Consider the following 17,313-nt stretch of genomic DNA (forward strand, 5'->3'; position numbering starts at 1 on the left):
AATGTGAGAGGAAGCATCTGGCAAGCATTAACATCCATAGTCTGATGATGTGAATTATGATCACGGCAGTTTCCATCGCGACGATGACCACACAAATCACGTGAATGGGAAACAGGTTGTGAATTTGTTTATCTTACTACACACAGCTTGCATATGTCCTTTCTTATTACAAAAATAACACTGTGCTTGACGAGATGGACAACTGTCCTGTTGGTGGGCACGAAAACAGTTCGGACAAGATTTCAGTTTCTTAGTGGGTTCCTGGTTGGAAACTTGTTTACTTGCACGCGAGCAGCGCAGTGCGGCGCGGCACCCTTGCCGGGGCCAGGTGGGAGGGCCGTGCCGTGCTAACAGTTCACACACCCCGGGTCACGTCGAACGCTTAAGTAGCCATATCTAATGTATCTTGTCTGTCTAGCAAGTCCACTACTTCCTGCAAAGACGGGGTTTTAAATCATAAGATTTGCTTGTGGATGCGGTGGTCCGCCACATTCTGTGCAATAGTGTCTCTAATCATGATATCTGCCTAAGAGAGTCCACATGAACAATTAAAGTCACAATCAGATGTTAGTCCCTGAAGGTCCACTAACCAAGATTTATTAGACTAAGACCTCGCCAGAGATAAAAGAATTTGTAGCGTGCGGCTTCCACATTTACACTGTCACGTAAGTGGGAGTTCAATGCATCAGTCACTTCTGCGTAAGTTTTAGTCTCTGGGCGGATCAATTTTATGAGTACACGGTATAACACTATACCCATGTTGGCAATGAAAAAGGCAAGCCACTCTGTACCTGGTATGTTGTATGCGGCGAAGTGTGCCTCGAGCTGAGCAATGTATTCTGGCCAGTGTTCAACATCAGGATTGAAGGCATTAAATGACGACACTGTAGGAGACGTCTGTGGTACAGGTGGGGGCATTGGAGGCGCCGTAGGTGCTGCAGTTTGTAGTGAGACCAATCCATTTACAGCAGCAAGCAGCTGCATCATGTGCTGAGCCTGAAACCGTACAAGATTGGACAGCGGAGGCTGTTCCTGTGGCGAAGCCATCGTTGACACAAAATAATGTCTTGTAGCGAAAGGTGAAAGCGAACACTCACATAGTCACATGGGGATATCACAAAAAAGCTAATGCAGTACTGAGCAAAAAACATAGGGAAGAGGAGAAAAAATGATCCTCGTCGCCAATTCTTTTGTATAGCGGCTGGAAGGCGACACGTGGGTCTGCTCCTGTGATCTGCAAAATAGGCCGAATGAAGGAAGCAAGTAGGAGCAGAAGAGGTAAAGCACTTCGGTACTGTGTTTAAAATTAAAGATGTTTACTATAGGCAAAAAAAAGTTAATAAATGGTTACATAACTTTGCGATGATGAGCACATAGGTTCAAAGCCGTATTCCAGTTGTAAGTAGTACAAAGTCTCAATAGCAAGCAAACACTCTGAAGTTGAAGCGATTTATCCAGGCTGTCTGCTTTTGATTAAATGGGGCAGAAAGCAGAGCGGTGCTTGTTGAGCTGCACAGCATCGGCTAGAGGGAGCTGTGGTCGGCGTAGTTCATCCGCTCTTGGTAGTGCCAACCTACGAGCATGCACCTACGCTGTGGCATCGGAAGTATCGATACCACAACAGGCTTGCCTTGACCACTCATTGTTTCTTCAGAATGGTAAATAGGGATGAAGGAATGCCTCCAATTTTTAGTAGTTAGTTACTATTTTGCTAATACGTGCTGTAGGCAATGTGGTCGAGAGAGACTCACAAAGGCAGTATTTAAATGTAGCATGCACATTGAACAGTGGGAGCTTTGTAGGTCATCATAAACCACTCATTATAACAGTCTTTCATTTTAATCATGTTATTATGTAATTGGTCTTGAAAATCAGACAAATAAAAATGGAACAGGTGGTAGGGCAGACAAGCCATTAGAAATAAATTTATGTAATAATAAGCTTCTGTAAGAAGTTAATGATTTTTGTAACATATTTGGAGTAACAGCAAACTAAATTTAATTAGAATTGAAAAAATCAGTCTTTATCACGAAAGAGAACATAATTTATTAGTGTTGACCAGTTTCAGTCTGTACAGATTATCTTCAGAGCCTAAGGTATCTCAGAAAATTTAACGTAAATTTTCTTAGAGGGAGGTCAGGAAATATTAAAAATATGAGGGCAGTTTGTGTATTAAGGTCTGATAAGTTGCAAAATGGAAACCACAGTGAAAGTATGATGAAGCTTTGTACAGATCTGCTGGGCAGTGTCTCTAGTAGGTCTGTTGATCGTGTAACGATGCTCCTTCGTCCTGAGTGCGCAGTGAGCGTGTAAAGATGCCTAGAAAATAGTCTCTTGCCAAGTATGAGTGCCTGCTGAGAGATTGTGCCTGATTTTATGCAGACCACATAATGTAACTGTGTCCTTGTTGTTGAGAAATTCTCAGCTGCTTACTGCAGATGCAGTGAAGACACTCACATAGCGTTTTGTCTCTGCTCACATGAGCTGCTGGCTGTGAAGACAACATTTTGACATAGACAATGAGCTGCAGACTAACATAGAAAATTTGTGAAAAGCGCAGGTGGCCGCCTTGTGTGACAAGGGTGTTGGAAAGTTGGTACAATGCTGTGTCAAATGTCTAACAAGGGAATGGTCCAGTAAGACATGTCGAAACCTACCCTGAAATTTTTGACGCAGGTAAGACAACGAAAGAAATGCACCGTCAAAATTTTAGCTGCTAAGAGGCACTCCAAGTATTAAAAAATACCTGAAAATTGCCATATTTGTAGTGTGCCAGCCGGTGGTAGAAATGTACACCCCTACTGGCGCTGTAGCAACTGAGCATGTACAACTAGACACACAGACAGCCGAGGTAGGTGCTATGTTTATAAACAGGAAACATGATTCAGCCCGATCGTAATTTGTAAATGGCATTTCAGGTTACTTTTTGTTGATAGTTTCTCTGACACTACATCACACAGTTACTATTCTCTCAAATTAGCCACTCGAGTAACATCTATTACAAATTATCTGTTGCTTTTTGCGGTATTCATAAGTATTGACAATAGAGATAAAGCTGAACTAATATTTATTTTGCTTTCATAAGGCATGCCTGCTAATAATACCTTTTTTTTTTCTTTGTTTCACAGTAATGTGGAATTCAGGTGATTTTCTCAATTTACCAATGATGGAATATGCAGGACGTGATTTCCAACCGAAATCACCTGTCTCTCCTGAGGATGTACATATGTGTCATTTTTTAGTTGATTTCCTTGACATTTATTCGAATGATATTGACAGTTCGTTTGAAATTGTGGATATGTTAGAAGGAATAGGAAAGAACTGTGATGATTCTATGAATTGTGATTCGGACAATGTCAGTTGTGCCAAAAATAGTTCTGAAGAATAATACCTTCCACGTGTAAAAAAAAAAAACACATGTACTGCAACAGCTTTCAGTGACAAATGAAAGGCAGTGAAATATTGGGTAAATGAAGGAGGGAAAAAACACTTCAAGTTATGCAGTGTGCAGAGGAATTTTCATTTCGTAAAATCGTAGCGTGAACTGTACAAATGATAGAATGAATTACATGAAGTAAAAATATGTGCCAACCAGAAACCTGAAACCATCTGAATGAAAAACTGTTTGAAAGATTTAGAACTGCTCATGAGAGGCTATGCACCATTGCCGATGGAGTTCTATGAGACTGAGCCCAAATTGCATCTGACATGAACGTTGTAATTTCCACACTTCGTTGACCTGGCTATGCGGGTTCAAGAAATTGTACAGAATAAGAAGTCACAAAATTACCAAGTTCACATCACATAAATGTGAAGAGCAGCTGCCAGCGATACCTAATGCTATAGAGAAATTCATGGCTGACGTAAAGATGAAACTTGCTTTATCCCCACAACTGCTGTTTATAGTGCTGATCAGTCAGATTTCCTGAAAGAACTGCATGTGTGCACACTGCACTTGATCATTTCGGAGTGGGGGGAGGGGGGGGGGGGGCAAGGCCGAGCTGGCTGCCCAATCAACGAATGCAGTGACAAATCATATACGATAATGCCAGTGATAAGTGTGAGTGGTTTACTGTTTCTGCAGCTGTATGCCTGTCTTCAAGAACCACAAAGCAAATTAGTACCAAAAATTACACTACACTGCTAGATTTATTCCAGAAAGTGACCAGAACTATTAACTAGACATATATAACCTTTAATGTAGGGATTACAAGGTATTGTAATAAATAATACAATAATAAAACACAAGGACCAGTACATAAGTTCCTTAAAGGGTACTGAGGCAGATTATACCCGCAGAAGACGTGGACTGAAGGAGCATTACACTGAACTACTGGCCATCAGACCTCTTTTTAGAACACACATCTTGCAAGAACGAAGGGGCAAAAATCTTGTAATCGGCGTATCAAAATCTGGAAAAATTGGAAAGAAATATTTTCAACATTTCATTCCAAAGGTATTCCTACCATCCACAGAAACTAATTCATTGGTTTTGTTGGATTCATGGTCTGGACAGAACGATGCCTCTGTTTTTGTGGATGATGATGATGAAAAATCTGTAGATGTAATGTGGATTCTGCCTGGAACTACTAGTGTGATTCGACCTCTTGATAAAGAATTTTTTTGGCAGTGGAAAGCATTTTTCAGGAAATTATCAGACAGCATAATTTCTGATACCTCTTATTTCAGGTTTATCAGCAGAAGAGTATTCTTAAGTTCCAGTCATTTGTGCATTACCAGTTTTCTTCACCATGCTTTTTGAATTTGACAAAGTATGCCTGGTATGCAGTGCAATATGCAGAACAATGGCCAGGACCATTTCTGACACCATCCCAGTTCTGTCTAAATAAAACTAGTGGTTACTGTGAAGTGCCTGGCTGCATCAATTTTTCCTTTGTTCAGTGTGCCTGGTGCAAGAAAAATGTTTGTTTCTGTCATTCAATAGACACTTTATATTTTTGTGACGACTACAGGGTGTAAACAAAGAACTGCTTCACTGATAGTCAAATGTACAACATTCAAACATTATTGTAAGGAATGGCCTACAGGAATTGTTATAAAATGTAGTACTGCACGACACGTTTGATTTCGACAAATTACAAGTCCTCATTGATGGACATCAAAAACAGCCATAATTTTATTTTCTCTACTAGCCACATTTATTAGAATTACATGTGCAGGAATTGAACTGTCGATATTAAGTTATTCCAAAAGAATGTTTGTATAGTTTAAGCCAGGTTTTCACTGGAGCAAATAAGCTAACAAGCGTGAACAAAAGAGAATTCTGTCTGGTCTAACTGGTAGGCCTCTTGCAGGTTTTTCAACTGGATGCCACTGCAGTTACTTACGTGTCCCTAAGCTTCCCCAGTTACCTAATCAGAAAATGGAGACCTGCAGGTAATGTGGAATTCAAACCACATGTCTTTCATGGCCACTACAACTTCTGTGAAAAGTTAATGCTTGGTTCAAAATCATAGTGAAAAAGTTGTGGGCTGAATGGTATTTAATCCTGCGCTCTCTGGATCAGAAGCATGCAGTTTGCCACTAGACCATTTTTGTTTTAAGGACGAATAAAAAAAAAAGAACATGACCATTAGACCTTACACGCATAATGGAAACGCTAGCTGTGTCACCTCTTGAGATGATGCTCAACATCAGTAATTAGTGTTCTGTTTATAAATTTCCCCTCAGTGGTAACGAGAAGCCAGGGGAAAATGACAGCCTACAGATGAGGAAAATTTTGGACCAGTGGTAAGGAGAGATGGAGATGCAATTCTGTGTAAAGTGCACAATCTCCACGCATGTCACGCTTTCATACAAATTGAGACATTTAAATTCTTGTTTCCCTGCGCCATTTTGCATACTCTGTCAAGAACACTATACTCGCCATGCAAAATAATCCTCACTGAATAGCAACATTTCACATTGTGGCTCTTACAAGATAGAGTTGTATCCTGTATGCCAAATATTAGCTCCATAAACTAAAAACTAATAACACAGCATTCATAGGCAATGTTCGCTACCTCGTGTTCTCTTCCATTTCCTGTAGTATAAACGATTCTACCCATGTACAAGTGAATGGCAGTGGATTTTCTGCAAATGCTCATTCACACGTGTTCCCTTCCATTTGCTCCATTGCAAACCAGGCTTTAGGTGCTTAAAATTTGTGTCTGTGAACTATGGATAATTTTGCTATGCGGCGCTGTGTGAGTGATTTGCCGAGTCACACACTAGCTGGGCAGGGGTGTACAAACCGCTGTTATAAGTTGTTCTTCACCTGGCAAAAATGTGTAACTTCAACATGTCTTATTGGACCATTCACTTGTAAGTTGGAACGGTGACTTAGTGTAGGTGAGGAGCTGGAAGGTGTAGTTAACTGGTACAAATGAAACATTTTTGATTTTCAGTATGGTTTTCATTTTGCGACCAATCATACCGTACTTGGATAATAACCCTTGTATTAACAGTATACAGAAAAGGCAATATACATTAAAATAAAATTGGAGACATTTATACTCTTCCGTGATCTGCAGAGGTGCAGAGCAGAGCTGAACTGTATTCCAGGAGGCACATTTATCGACTGCTGAATAGAGTAAAAAGGTGAAGCTCTATCCACCATTTAGCCCATGATCACAGAAGATCCTAGTGAGAAGAAAATATGATGGTATCATACAAAATTACACTGATAAATAATAATGAGTAAATTAAAAGGCTGGGGAATATAAATGAGGTGAAACACATCACTATTCATTGTGTTATGCATTAAACACATTTAAATAATATAGTGGAAGGAATAAATAGGACAACCAATAGAAAATTGTTACAGTGACCAGAACTGCCATCTGTGGGCAATATGTGAAAATAATAGACTGTAGCCTTGATCAGTGACTGTAGGAAACTGGAAATTAATGCAAAGATGAATCCAAACAATTCCACCAGTCACCATGGAGATGAGTGGTTTCAACTTCAATGATGAAATGTGCCTGTGACAGTGCAGAAATCAGTCCAGAGATGCACTGATAAGGGACACCATCAGTCACCATGGAGGCGAAAGCATCGATGTATGCTCATAAAGCAAACGTTGCCATGAAAATAGCCGGCTCGAAGTTAAACAAGAAATGTATGTCTTTGGGTATGATATTTTGGCACTAGATGCCATCTGTCACAATGGGGATGAAAGATGTAAATTAATGACATGTCGTACTTATGTGGGTCCATTTCTAGTAAAATATTATACCTTATGGCCAGCTGTAAGCTGGTAACATTTTATATTATTATTATTTGATAACTGATGAAAAAGGAAAATTAAATTTAAAAGTTAATTGACAAAAGCCAGTAATATAATTGACAAAAAGTGCAATAAAAAGAAAGATGAGACCTAAAAAATCTGTAACCTCGTAGCATAGAAGAGGAAATAATAAAATATTTTATTTCCTATACTATGCTTTGAACTTAAATATTTTTTCTAGTCTTATATATCTTCTATTTTAAATTTTGCCAATTATATTACTGGCTTTTTAAAATTTAATTTTCCTTTCTCACGAGTTTTTAAACATTTATATGCAATATTGCTGTTTATAACTGGCCCTTTGGTATGGTATTTCACTATAAATGGATCTATATTAGCATGTCATGTCAATAATTTGATACCTTTCATCCCTATGGTGACCGATGTCATCTAGAGGCAAAATATCTTCTCTTGTTAAGCTTCAGGCTGGCTATCTCCATGGCAGTGGGCATTATATTGCCATATATTGATGCTTTCATCTCCTTGACAACTGACAGCTCCTGTTGTCACTGTGTATGTGGATGTGTGACTGCTCTGCCGTAGACAGGTTTCATCAGTGGTCTGAGGCCATTTGTCTGGTGGCTGCTGCCATTGTTTCATTACATCTTTGTATTGATGTCTCGTTCCCTTTACAAAGACTCCAGTGTTCATTATTTTCATGTATTGGTCACAGGTGGTAGTTGTGGTTACAGTAACCTTTTTCTATTGGTTGTCCTTTTTGTTAATTACGTTATATTGTTAAAATGTGTTTAATGTATAACAACACAATTAGTATTGATGTGTTTTGTCTTACTTAAAAATGTTCAACTTTTTAATTTACTCAGTGTTATTTCTTGATGTAACTATATATGATACCATTGTAATTTATTATCATTGGGGCCTTTTTTAGTCATGTGTTAGGTGGTGGATGAATATTTTGTAGCACTTTTACGGTATTCAGCAGTTGATGAATGTGCCTTACAGCATACTGTTCGGTTCTGTTCAGTGCCTCTGTGGATCACTGAAGGGTATAAATACTTTGAATTTTATTGTAATGTATGTCTCTTTTCTGTATACCATTGACATATGATCTCTCTCTAAGAAAACCAAAGTTAAATTTTCAGTTATGTTATGGTCTGCAAATCTGTATAGATTGAAACTTGTCACCGCTAATAAATTATATTATATTCTGTTTTGCAATCAAGACTTGATTTTTTTATTATATAATAAGTTCAATACTTGATGGGCTTTTTGGTACCTACTGTTAATGGCATTTTAATTCTTGTTGACTACATAATTGAGTGTCATATGTGTTGGCAGCCCTAACACAGTATTATTTCTTCCCCAGGAATTACTAACTGAATAGTCTTCAGATAAGTGCAACAGTTCTGACCCTTTTTTTGTGACTGATATGTCTATCAATTTAGAAGAAAAGAAGAAATGATTTAAAACTTGAGTGCTACTGTTCATATTTTGTGCATATTAACTGTATTGACCTGGTACTGACTTGAAGATCTGCACCAGTAGTGTAGTATTTTACTCTTTTTTTTTAGATTCATGTTTCTGCTCTGCAAATTGTGGCGTTCAGGTAAGTTAACTCGTGTGCAACTTTGCAGTCAACTCCATTTTCACATTGTTGCAAAGTCTTAAATAAACTATGAGCAATGTATGTATAAAGTAATAGGGTAGTAACTGTAGAATGCACCATTCTTCACTGTTCTGTTAACAGTGGTTTTTGATTTTCAGCTTCTGAAGTTAGCTACATGCAGAGTATGTGATACAGAATGTGGGAGACACTCACAAGGTACTCAGACTGATGACCAGGAAATGAATCTCAGAAGTGTTAAAACACTTGAAAGTAAGTGAATAAACGTTAAATTATTCCTACTGTAATGTATAAGATGTTTTTGTTTTAAAATTAGAGCTAATTTTAGAAGTGTGAGCTTCCTGTTGTCAGTTGTTTCTGCTGAAATCAGTTGTAGACATTTTGATAGAATATATTGTGCATTGCAATCTGATCAGAGTGTAATGTACACAGGCTAGCATTAGAAACTACCACTTAGCTATAGAACTGTAACTACAAAAGAAGGAAAATCAGAAAGTGCAATTTTTCTCTTTTTGCACTTATCAAAAGTGAACGTCACTGTAGCTTCTGTTTTTGTCAATAAGACAGAATGTGGCTTTGCATAGTGGCCCATGGCATGGTTTTCTGTTAGTTTTGTTAGAATAATTTTATGTTTTTTTCCAGGTGGCAGTCACAAGACAATAGTTTTTCTTATTGATTGGTACACTGGAATCTCTCTGAAATTGTGAAACAAATAGGCTTGGCAATTTTTAATGTTCTACAGCCAAAGCCTTTATCCACTCTTATAACAGAGGTGATCAACTCCTCTTAAGAGTTTCAGAGTGTTGAGGGTATCTGAACTGTCTCGTATGTATAGGAGGAAAACACTTCATCGTAGTACCGTAATTAAACTGATTTGCTTTCTGTTTTTCCCCCCTGCTCATTCTTATAAGGGTAATTGGTATAGGATGTTATTTGCATCACAGTTAAAGTGCTATTTTTTGAGAGTTCATCATTTTATCAATGAATTCATCGATGGAAAAGTAATCTGCATTTGAAGCCATTGCCTAGTACAGGCATCCCTGTTTCATATTTTGGTAGATGAGACAAGGTTTGTGCTGCAAACTTATTTAAATGAGGCATTACCCCGAACTTGAAATAGTCAGCAGTGCAAAAAGAAACAATTCAGTGCACAGCTTTGTTGAGCATATTATTTAGTTGATAATGCATTCCACATACTGGTTATGATATGGTATGTATTCTTCAGGATCAGTGAAACAGATATTGAGATTACTGAATGTATTGCAGAAGCAATTTAATGTTAGCACTGTTTATGTACTAGTGGACAGTAAAATCAAAAGAACCCACAGCTGCTGAAACTAAAAGACAGTAAGCCCATACATGCATTCGTGGTAACTGGATTAACCAATCAAAGGTTTTTTGATGCTGCAATTCAAATTTGTGAACATTTTGCACATTACTGTTGCAGAAGATGAACTGCACAACAAAAACATAAATTATTTTATATTAAATCCATAAATGAAACAATCTTCACTTTGAACCTGGAATATAGGTATTGGTTTTATCCATATTTTTGCGTAACAAGTTGCTCCAGAAAGGCACAGTTTCGGGAGTTCATTAATGTGGTGCATCAGTTAAACTGCACATTTTTGTAGGGTGCAATATACATCAGAAACTCATCAAATACGGCACTTAAACTTCACAAGTACGGACATTAATATGACACCTCTTAGTATGCATCAATGCCAATCAGAGCACAGAACACGTGACGTCATGCAAATGTGTTTCTGGTGTAGAAACTGAGAATGTTTATTTCAATATTTATTAAATATTAGTTTTTCTATTTTATGACTGATGCTTGTGGTGATGGTGACCTATTGCATACACTGGGATCTGGGTTAGGTTGAAAGGCAATCAGACACTGTTGATTTATGTGTTTACATGACTAAAGGGCTGTGTTTGATACTTCTCATAAATATGCTTTTGTGCTACAAAAATTTGTAGGTTGAGGCACTGCATTAAATGTTTTTTACCGTACATTGTGCGAAAGTGTCGAAAATAAGTCGGTGACAAATTGTTACTGGAACTGCAAGTAGGGCATTCTCATTTGATGTTGCGTTTAGAGCCATAGTTCTTTGTGCAAGAAACCAATCCAGATTCTACAAAGTTGAGAAGAATAGTCAGTCAAATAGGAGTATTAAAAAAGTATCAGTTACCAATATTAATAAACTATGCCCCCTCCCCTCATCCCATCCCCCCCCCCCCCCCCTTCCAGTTGTACCATATTTTTACACAGGTACAGGGAAATATGCAAAATTTTGTGACACTTCATAAAAATACCGCTTTCACATTATGTAGCTAAATATTGCAGATTACATGTTATTTTTTACTTCATCATTTGCGCAGAATTTTCCTGTCCCGTCCCAAGTTAACAGTTTTGATGGCATTGTTGTGTAGGCACTTGAGTCATATGTTACTTTCATCCTAACACTTCGTATCTTCTTGATAGTTTGTTGTAATGCCCATTAGTTCAGTACGATATGCCACATAACATTTTGATGTGCTGCCTATAATGCAGTTAGACTTAAAAAAAAGTCAACATTTTGCAACTACAGGTACTACAGTTGCTTGAATTTGTCTCATTCTTCACAAAATGTAAAGACAGAAACATTCCCAAAGCTACATAAGAATACAGCTGGGTTCATGAGCGTGTTGAGGTGAATATACTGTGGTGACTAGCTCTTCTCTGCAATGAAGAGGATAACAAAAAAAAAAAAAAAAATAAAAAAAATAAAAAAAATAAAAATAAAAAAAATGCAGAATTCATTGCTTCAGGATCCTACAATGAGAGTTTGTTGTGCATTGCTGCAACAAACATGATATCACCTTGATACAATGCCACTTGCCTCGCCCAAAAAAAAAAAAAAAAAAAAAAAAAATAAATAAATAAATAAATAAAATAAAAAAAAAATCTATTGTTAGTTCTGCAAAGGTTGCATGTTACATGTTATTTTGTTCTGCTTGCCACTTCCACACAGCCATCTCATCCCTTTCCAGGTGTTTCATTTTTATGATGTTCAATTTGAAGTTATGACCAATTTCATATAGAAATGAAATGTAAAGGCATGGTCCCGCCACATTAACGTGACCACTGCGTATGCTCGACATCAACTTGTAATAATCATTTACTGGTGGAGGGCGGCAGCACTAGCAGTGTACGATATGTAGTGTGTGTAGGGGGATGCAAAAACAAGTGCAGTTGTAGTCGTAATGCGGAAACAGTGTGATTTATCTGCCATCCAAAAGGGCATGATCATAGGCTTTCAGACCAAGGGTGGAAGCATTTCTGAAGTGACTAGTTGTGAATTGTTCACATGCTGCCATGGTTAAAATTATACCGTGAATGGCAAAATGGCGCTATCCAAAACTGGCAGTGAGGTAGCTGTGGTGCACCATAGACCATAAGTGATATGGGTGAATGATTGTTGCAGAGATGTGTACAGGCGAATAGAGGGGCAACTGTTGAGCAACTGACCACCCAGATGAACTGACGGGCTACCGACTGTGTGTCCTAAATGACTGTTCAGCGAAATGACTATTCAGCGATTGTTACTGTGTATGGGCCTCTGCAGCAGGCACCTGGTTCATGCAGCTGTGCTGGCTACTGTTCATTGGCGACAAATTCTGGAGTTTGCTCGCCAATACCAACTGGATGTCCCCTCAGTGACAACAGGTGCCTTCTCAGATGAATCACAATCTATGCTGTATTGGACAGATGCCGCTGCTGTGTATGGTGTGAAATGTTGAAAGCAAACACCCTGATATCTGGAGGGAGCTTTATGGCCTGGACAATGTTTTTGTAGCATTCCATGGTTGAGCTCATCATTCTGGAAGGCACAGTGGATCAGCAGAATATGCATCTATCCTTATTGACAATGTTCACCCCCTACATGCAGTTTGTGCTTGCCATGATGGCCTTTACCAGCAGGACAATGTAATGTGTCACACAGCTCACAGTGAACATGCATGGTTCAAAGAGCATCAGGATGAGTTTACTGTACCCCCCTGGCCACCAAACTCTCTGGATTTAAACCAATTCAAGAATCTGTGGGACTGCCTTGATCAGGTTGTTTGCATCTTGGATCCTCAACCGAGAAACCTAGTGCAGCTGGCCACAGCACTGGAGTTGGCGTGGCTTGACATGCCTGTTGGTAACACTCTCCCTACACGTCTCGCAGCAGTCAGCCTACACGTCTCGCAGCAGTCAGCTCTGCAAAAGGGGGTTATTCTGTCTTTTGACAGGTAGTCACATTAATGTGACTGGACAGTGTAGAATTAGTGATTTCACAAACAGCTGATCCCAAGGTGGGATATGGAGTGCGGCTGCAGTTCCATGTAATGTCACACCCTGTCTGGCTCCTTGACTTGTACAGTTGCTCGCCACATCATTGTCCTCATACAATAAAAGACAATACAACCACAGTCCACCACTGAGAGGTGGTGCCCCACGGGCAGGTGGGTGCTCCCAAGCTCGTATTCGAACAGACAGGCTGGACCAGGCTGAATTTGGGGGGAAAAAAACCACCCCTCCATGAGCTCTGGTCTGCGAATAAAGTGTGAACCCCGTAATATTAAAGCTGAAAAAATTCAGGAAGCTGACAGTGGTCACTTAATTCATTCTCCAAGGCTTAAAATTGAAGCATTGCAACATGCTTATCAAGTGCAATGAATATGAGCGACAATGAGGGTACAGCAGCATCATAATAAAATTTCTCGAGAGGCAGACACTTTTCTGCATAGAACTGCATCAACACCTACTTACACTTTATCACTGTACTATTTTTACATCTAAATGGAGTTAAAAAAATTATTTTGCTGTTGAAAAACAGTATTACAACTATATCTATAAAGTTCAGTATAACAAGATATTATCCTCTTTGTATAATATCATTCGCCAAAGACATTGTTTTGACTTTCCTTGCTATATTGTGCATGATACAAGAATATTTTCAGGCTCTGCAGAAGACTGGACGTCGTGACATTATACTGCAAAAATTGTGGCCTCTGCATCAATTTTATCTTGAAAATACATCTGGCTGCTCACTGCAGAAGCATGCAGCTGGCTGTGTATATAATGTGCATCTTGTGCCACTGACAAAATACAGTCCTCTGCATTTAACATCCACAGCCTGGCACAAGAGTACTTAGCTGTGATGGCAGGCTGCACAGTCTCTGGCTAGATCTTCAATCCTCGGAGACCTGCTGAACGTTGTTCATTTGTTATAGTTCATCTTATAACTGCTGCAGTATATACAAAAAATGTTTTATGGTGGATGGCATGGTGTAGTCACATCTGGTAAAATGATAACCAATCTGAATGCAATGATACTATACAGATACTGCAGAGTTTTATTACCTTGCACAATTTTGGTGAGAACCCCCCATACCAGCTAATATTCTTTATTAGTCATCTTAAAAATATCTTGTGCTTTTCATATAAGTAGGCCTGGATGCTAATCCATAAAAATTCTGATACTTTCTTTCTGTCCAACTTCTGTGTTACACTTTTACTATTACACAATCTGTGGGTTTCATTGCAGTGAACATTGCTTACCAAAGCTGTAGAGGGTTTTTGAGATGTAATGTATGATAGACTTTGATATGTAGACCTTACATGAAATAAAAGCTGTGGATTGAGCTTTGTTAGATTAAATTACTGGATTGTTGGATTTGACTTGACCAGTCAAAATTTTGAGAAATGATTTTGATGTGTAAAATCAGAAATTCTGAGTCTAACTTAAAATGTGTGCTTTTACATAAATTGTACATCTTGGTGTAACACTTACCAGTCCTATCAACTGCTAATTTTTTTAAAATTCCAGAATTTGCGGTGTTTTCCATCCATTAGTGTGGAGTTGTTTATAAGCAACTATCCTCTCAGTACAGCATTTCCTCTAATACGTTTCTCATTTTTGTTTTCCCTTATCAAGGTTTTTGTGATATTAAATCACAATAAGGACTTGTATAAGTGTTGTAGGAAGGTTCTAGTAGAATGTAAATACTCTTGCATTAAAGAAGATATCTCACCAAGAAGCATAAGAGTAGAGTTGTCAACAGGCATTTACAAAAAGAAAGAAAAACTCCATAGCTTCTGGAGTAATCCTTTCTTGAGCTAGAGTTAAATACAGACATGAAGGCTTGTAAAGGAGAGAACCACAGTGCACTTTGACATATAAAAGGTAACAGGTCAAAGGTCTTGGATGTACCATACTTTAATGGATATTATTTTTAACAGTTAATAAAGTCTTGAATATCTTTTATTTTATAGTGTTGTTCTTATCGATGCATAAGACATGAGCCTGCTAATATTCCATTTATTGTGCATGCATATTTCTACTCTTTCTGTTCCTTGTTAGATAAGTTTTATTCAACAAGGAATATGGAGAAACATATATTGATGAGTTTCATGAATCTGTATACAGATTAGCCCAAAGGTCATGGGTTCATTTTGCACTCACTCTTAGGATTTTATTGTCCCTTATCACTTTTTTACCTCTGGCACTGCTTGTCAGTGTGACAAATGGTGAGTTGACCAGTGGTTTGGAGTTACTCTTAAACTGTAGGTGCTCCTGTCACTGGCTGGGTGAGCCAGTTCAAAGGTTGGAGGAAGGCAATGGCATCCCACCTCAAAAAGGACTCTGCCTTGTAAAGCAGCATAGCATTCAAACGAACCTTCAGATTCATGTTTACTTTTTCACACAAATTAATAACTGTTGTATGGCTCTAGAACAATTTCATTTTATGGCATAAACTTGATTTTCATAGAATTATCAGAAAGATAAACTTCAGTCATGAAGCAAATTGCCTCTTTCTACTTGTAACATACTCGGAGCACTAAGTTGTTTGATGTTTCAATGGGTACAAGTTGTGAATTGTGCCTCTGGTCTACTAGCATCCCTCTTCAAGCAATACAACGTGCTTGAGGTATTTAAATTCTGTGTGAATGATCAATTTCATTTAAGATTTTCTGGCCGAACAAAATCTTAAGTTTTAAAGAAAATGTTTCACACAGATGTTTTGCTGAGGAAACAGCTGTTTAAATGGGGGACTAAAAGTAAAGATACCAATTCATCGCACAGTGAAGGCATGGAGTAGTAGCAATGGTTGTGGTCATAATATGGATTCAGAGCCAAGACACACGTTCTTCTTTCTTCTTCGCCTCAAGTGAGCCACCACCCTTGGCATTGATATATGCTTCAGTTAGATATGTATACAGGGTGTTACAAAAAAGTACGGCCAAACTTTCAGGAAACATTCCTCGCACACAAAGAAAGAAAATATGTTACGTGGACATGTGTCAGGAAACGCTTACTTTCCATGTTAGAACTCATTTTATTACTTCTCTTCAAATCACATTAATCATGGAATGGAAACACACAGCAACGGAACGTACCAGCGTGACTTCAAACACTTTGTTACAGGAAATGTTCAAAATATCCTCCATTAGCGAGGATACGTGCATCCACCCTCCGTCGCATGGAATCCCTGATGCGCTGATGCAGCCCTGGAGAATGGCATATTGTATCACAGGCATCCACAATACGAGCACGAAGAGTCTCTACATTTGGTTCCGGGGTTGCGTAGACAAGAGCTTTCAAATGCCCCCGTAAATGAAAGTCAAGAGGGTTGAGGTCAGGAGAGCGTGGAGGCCATGGAATTGGTCCGCCTCTACCAATCCATCGGTCACCGAATCTGTTGTTGAGAAGCGTATGAACACTTAGACTGAAATGTGCGGGAGCTCCATCGTGCATGAAGCACATGTTGTGTCGTACTTGTAAAGGCACATGTCCTAGCAGCACAGGTAGAGTATCCCGTATGAAATCATGATAATGTGCTCCATTGAGCGTAGGTGGAAGAACGAAACTAAAATGAGCTGTAACGTGGAAATTAAGCGTTTCCGGACACATGTCCACATAACATCTTTTCTTTATTTGTGAGTGAGGAATGTTTCCTGAAAGTTTGGCCATACCTTTTTGTAACACCCTGTATATCAAACCCACCAGCAACCAACAATACCATATCTTCAATAGCTACCATTACTTCCACATCAAAAGATGTATTCTGTACAGTCCTGCGAACTTAGAATGATGCATCTGCTGTGATGAACAGTCCCTCACATAGTGTGCTGAAAGCCTTCCCATATCTTTCACAGAATTACTACACCCTGTCGTAACTTTCTTTGCGTGCTGTGTGGTTCTTTAATGGATACAGGAGTGAGGCTATTTGTGAACAGATAAGCTGGATATTAATTTGTTCTATATCTGATATCAAATAGTAAAAATAATACATAACTTTGTTGCTGTAATGGCAGCATCAGCTGCTAACAGGAGATTTGAATGTAGAAATCTGTAGAGATGTAAAAGATTCATAAATCTGTCGCTCTTCAATAGATGATGATGTT

General features: G+C 38.6%; 1 protein-coding gene across 3 annotated transcripts in view; it reads left to right on the forward strand.

The window, feature by feature from the left end:
• The window catches only part of LOC124723003, a 160,654-nt gene that overhangs the window by 105,318 nt on the left and 38,023 nt on the right, over positions 1-17,313 (forward strand). For all 3 annotated transcript variants that reach the window (XM_047248179.1, XM_047248180.1, XM_047248181.1), the window contains one exon: positions 9,014-9,125. In XM_047248179.1, coding sequence (XP_047104135.1) covers positions 9,014-9,125 — 112 coding nt within the window. The remainder of the gene's footprint in view (positions 1-9,013; positions 9,126-17,313) is intronic.

This window comes from Schistocerca piceifrons, chromosome X (genome assembly GCF_021461385.2).
Source record: "Schistocerca piceifrons isolate TAMUIC-IGC-003096 chromosome X, iqSchPice1.1, whole genome shotgun sequence".
Classification (NCBI taxonomy): domain Eukaryota; kingdom Metazoa; phylum Arthropoda; class Insecta; order Orthoptera; family Acrididae; genus Schistocerca; species Schistocerca piceifrons.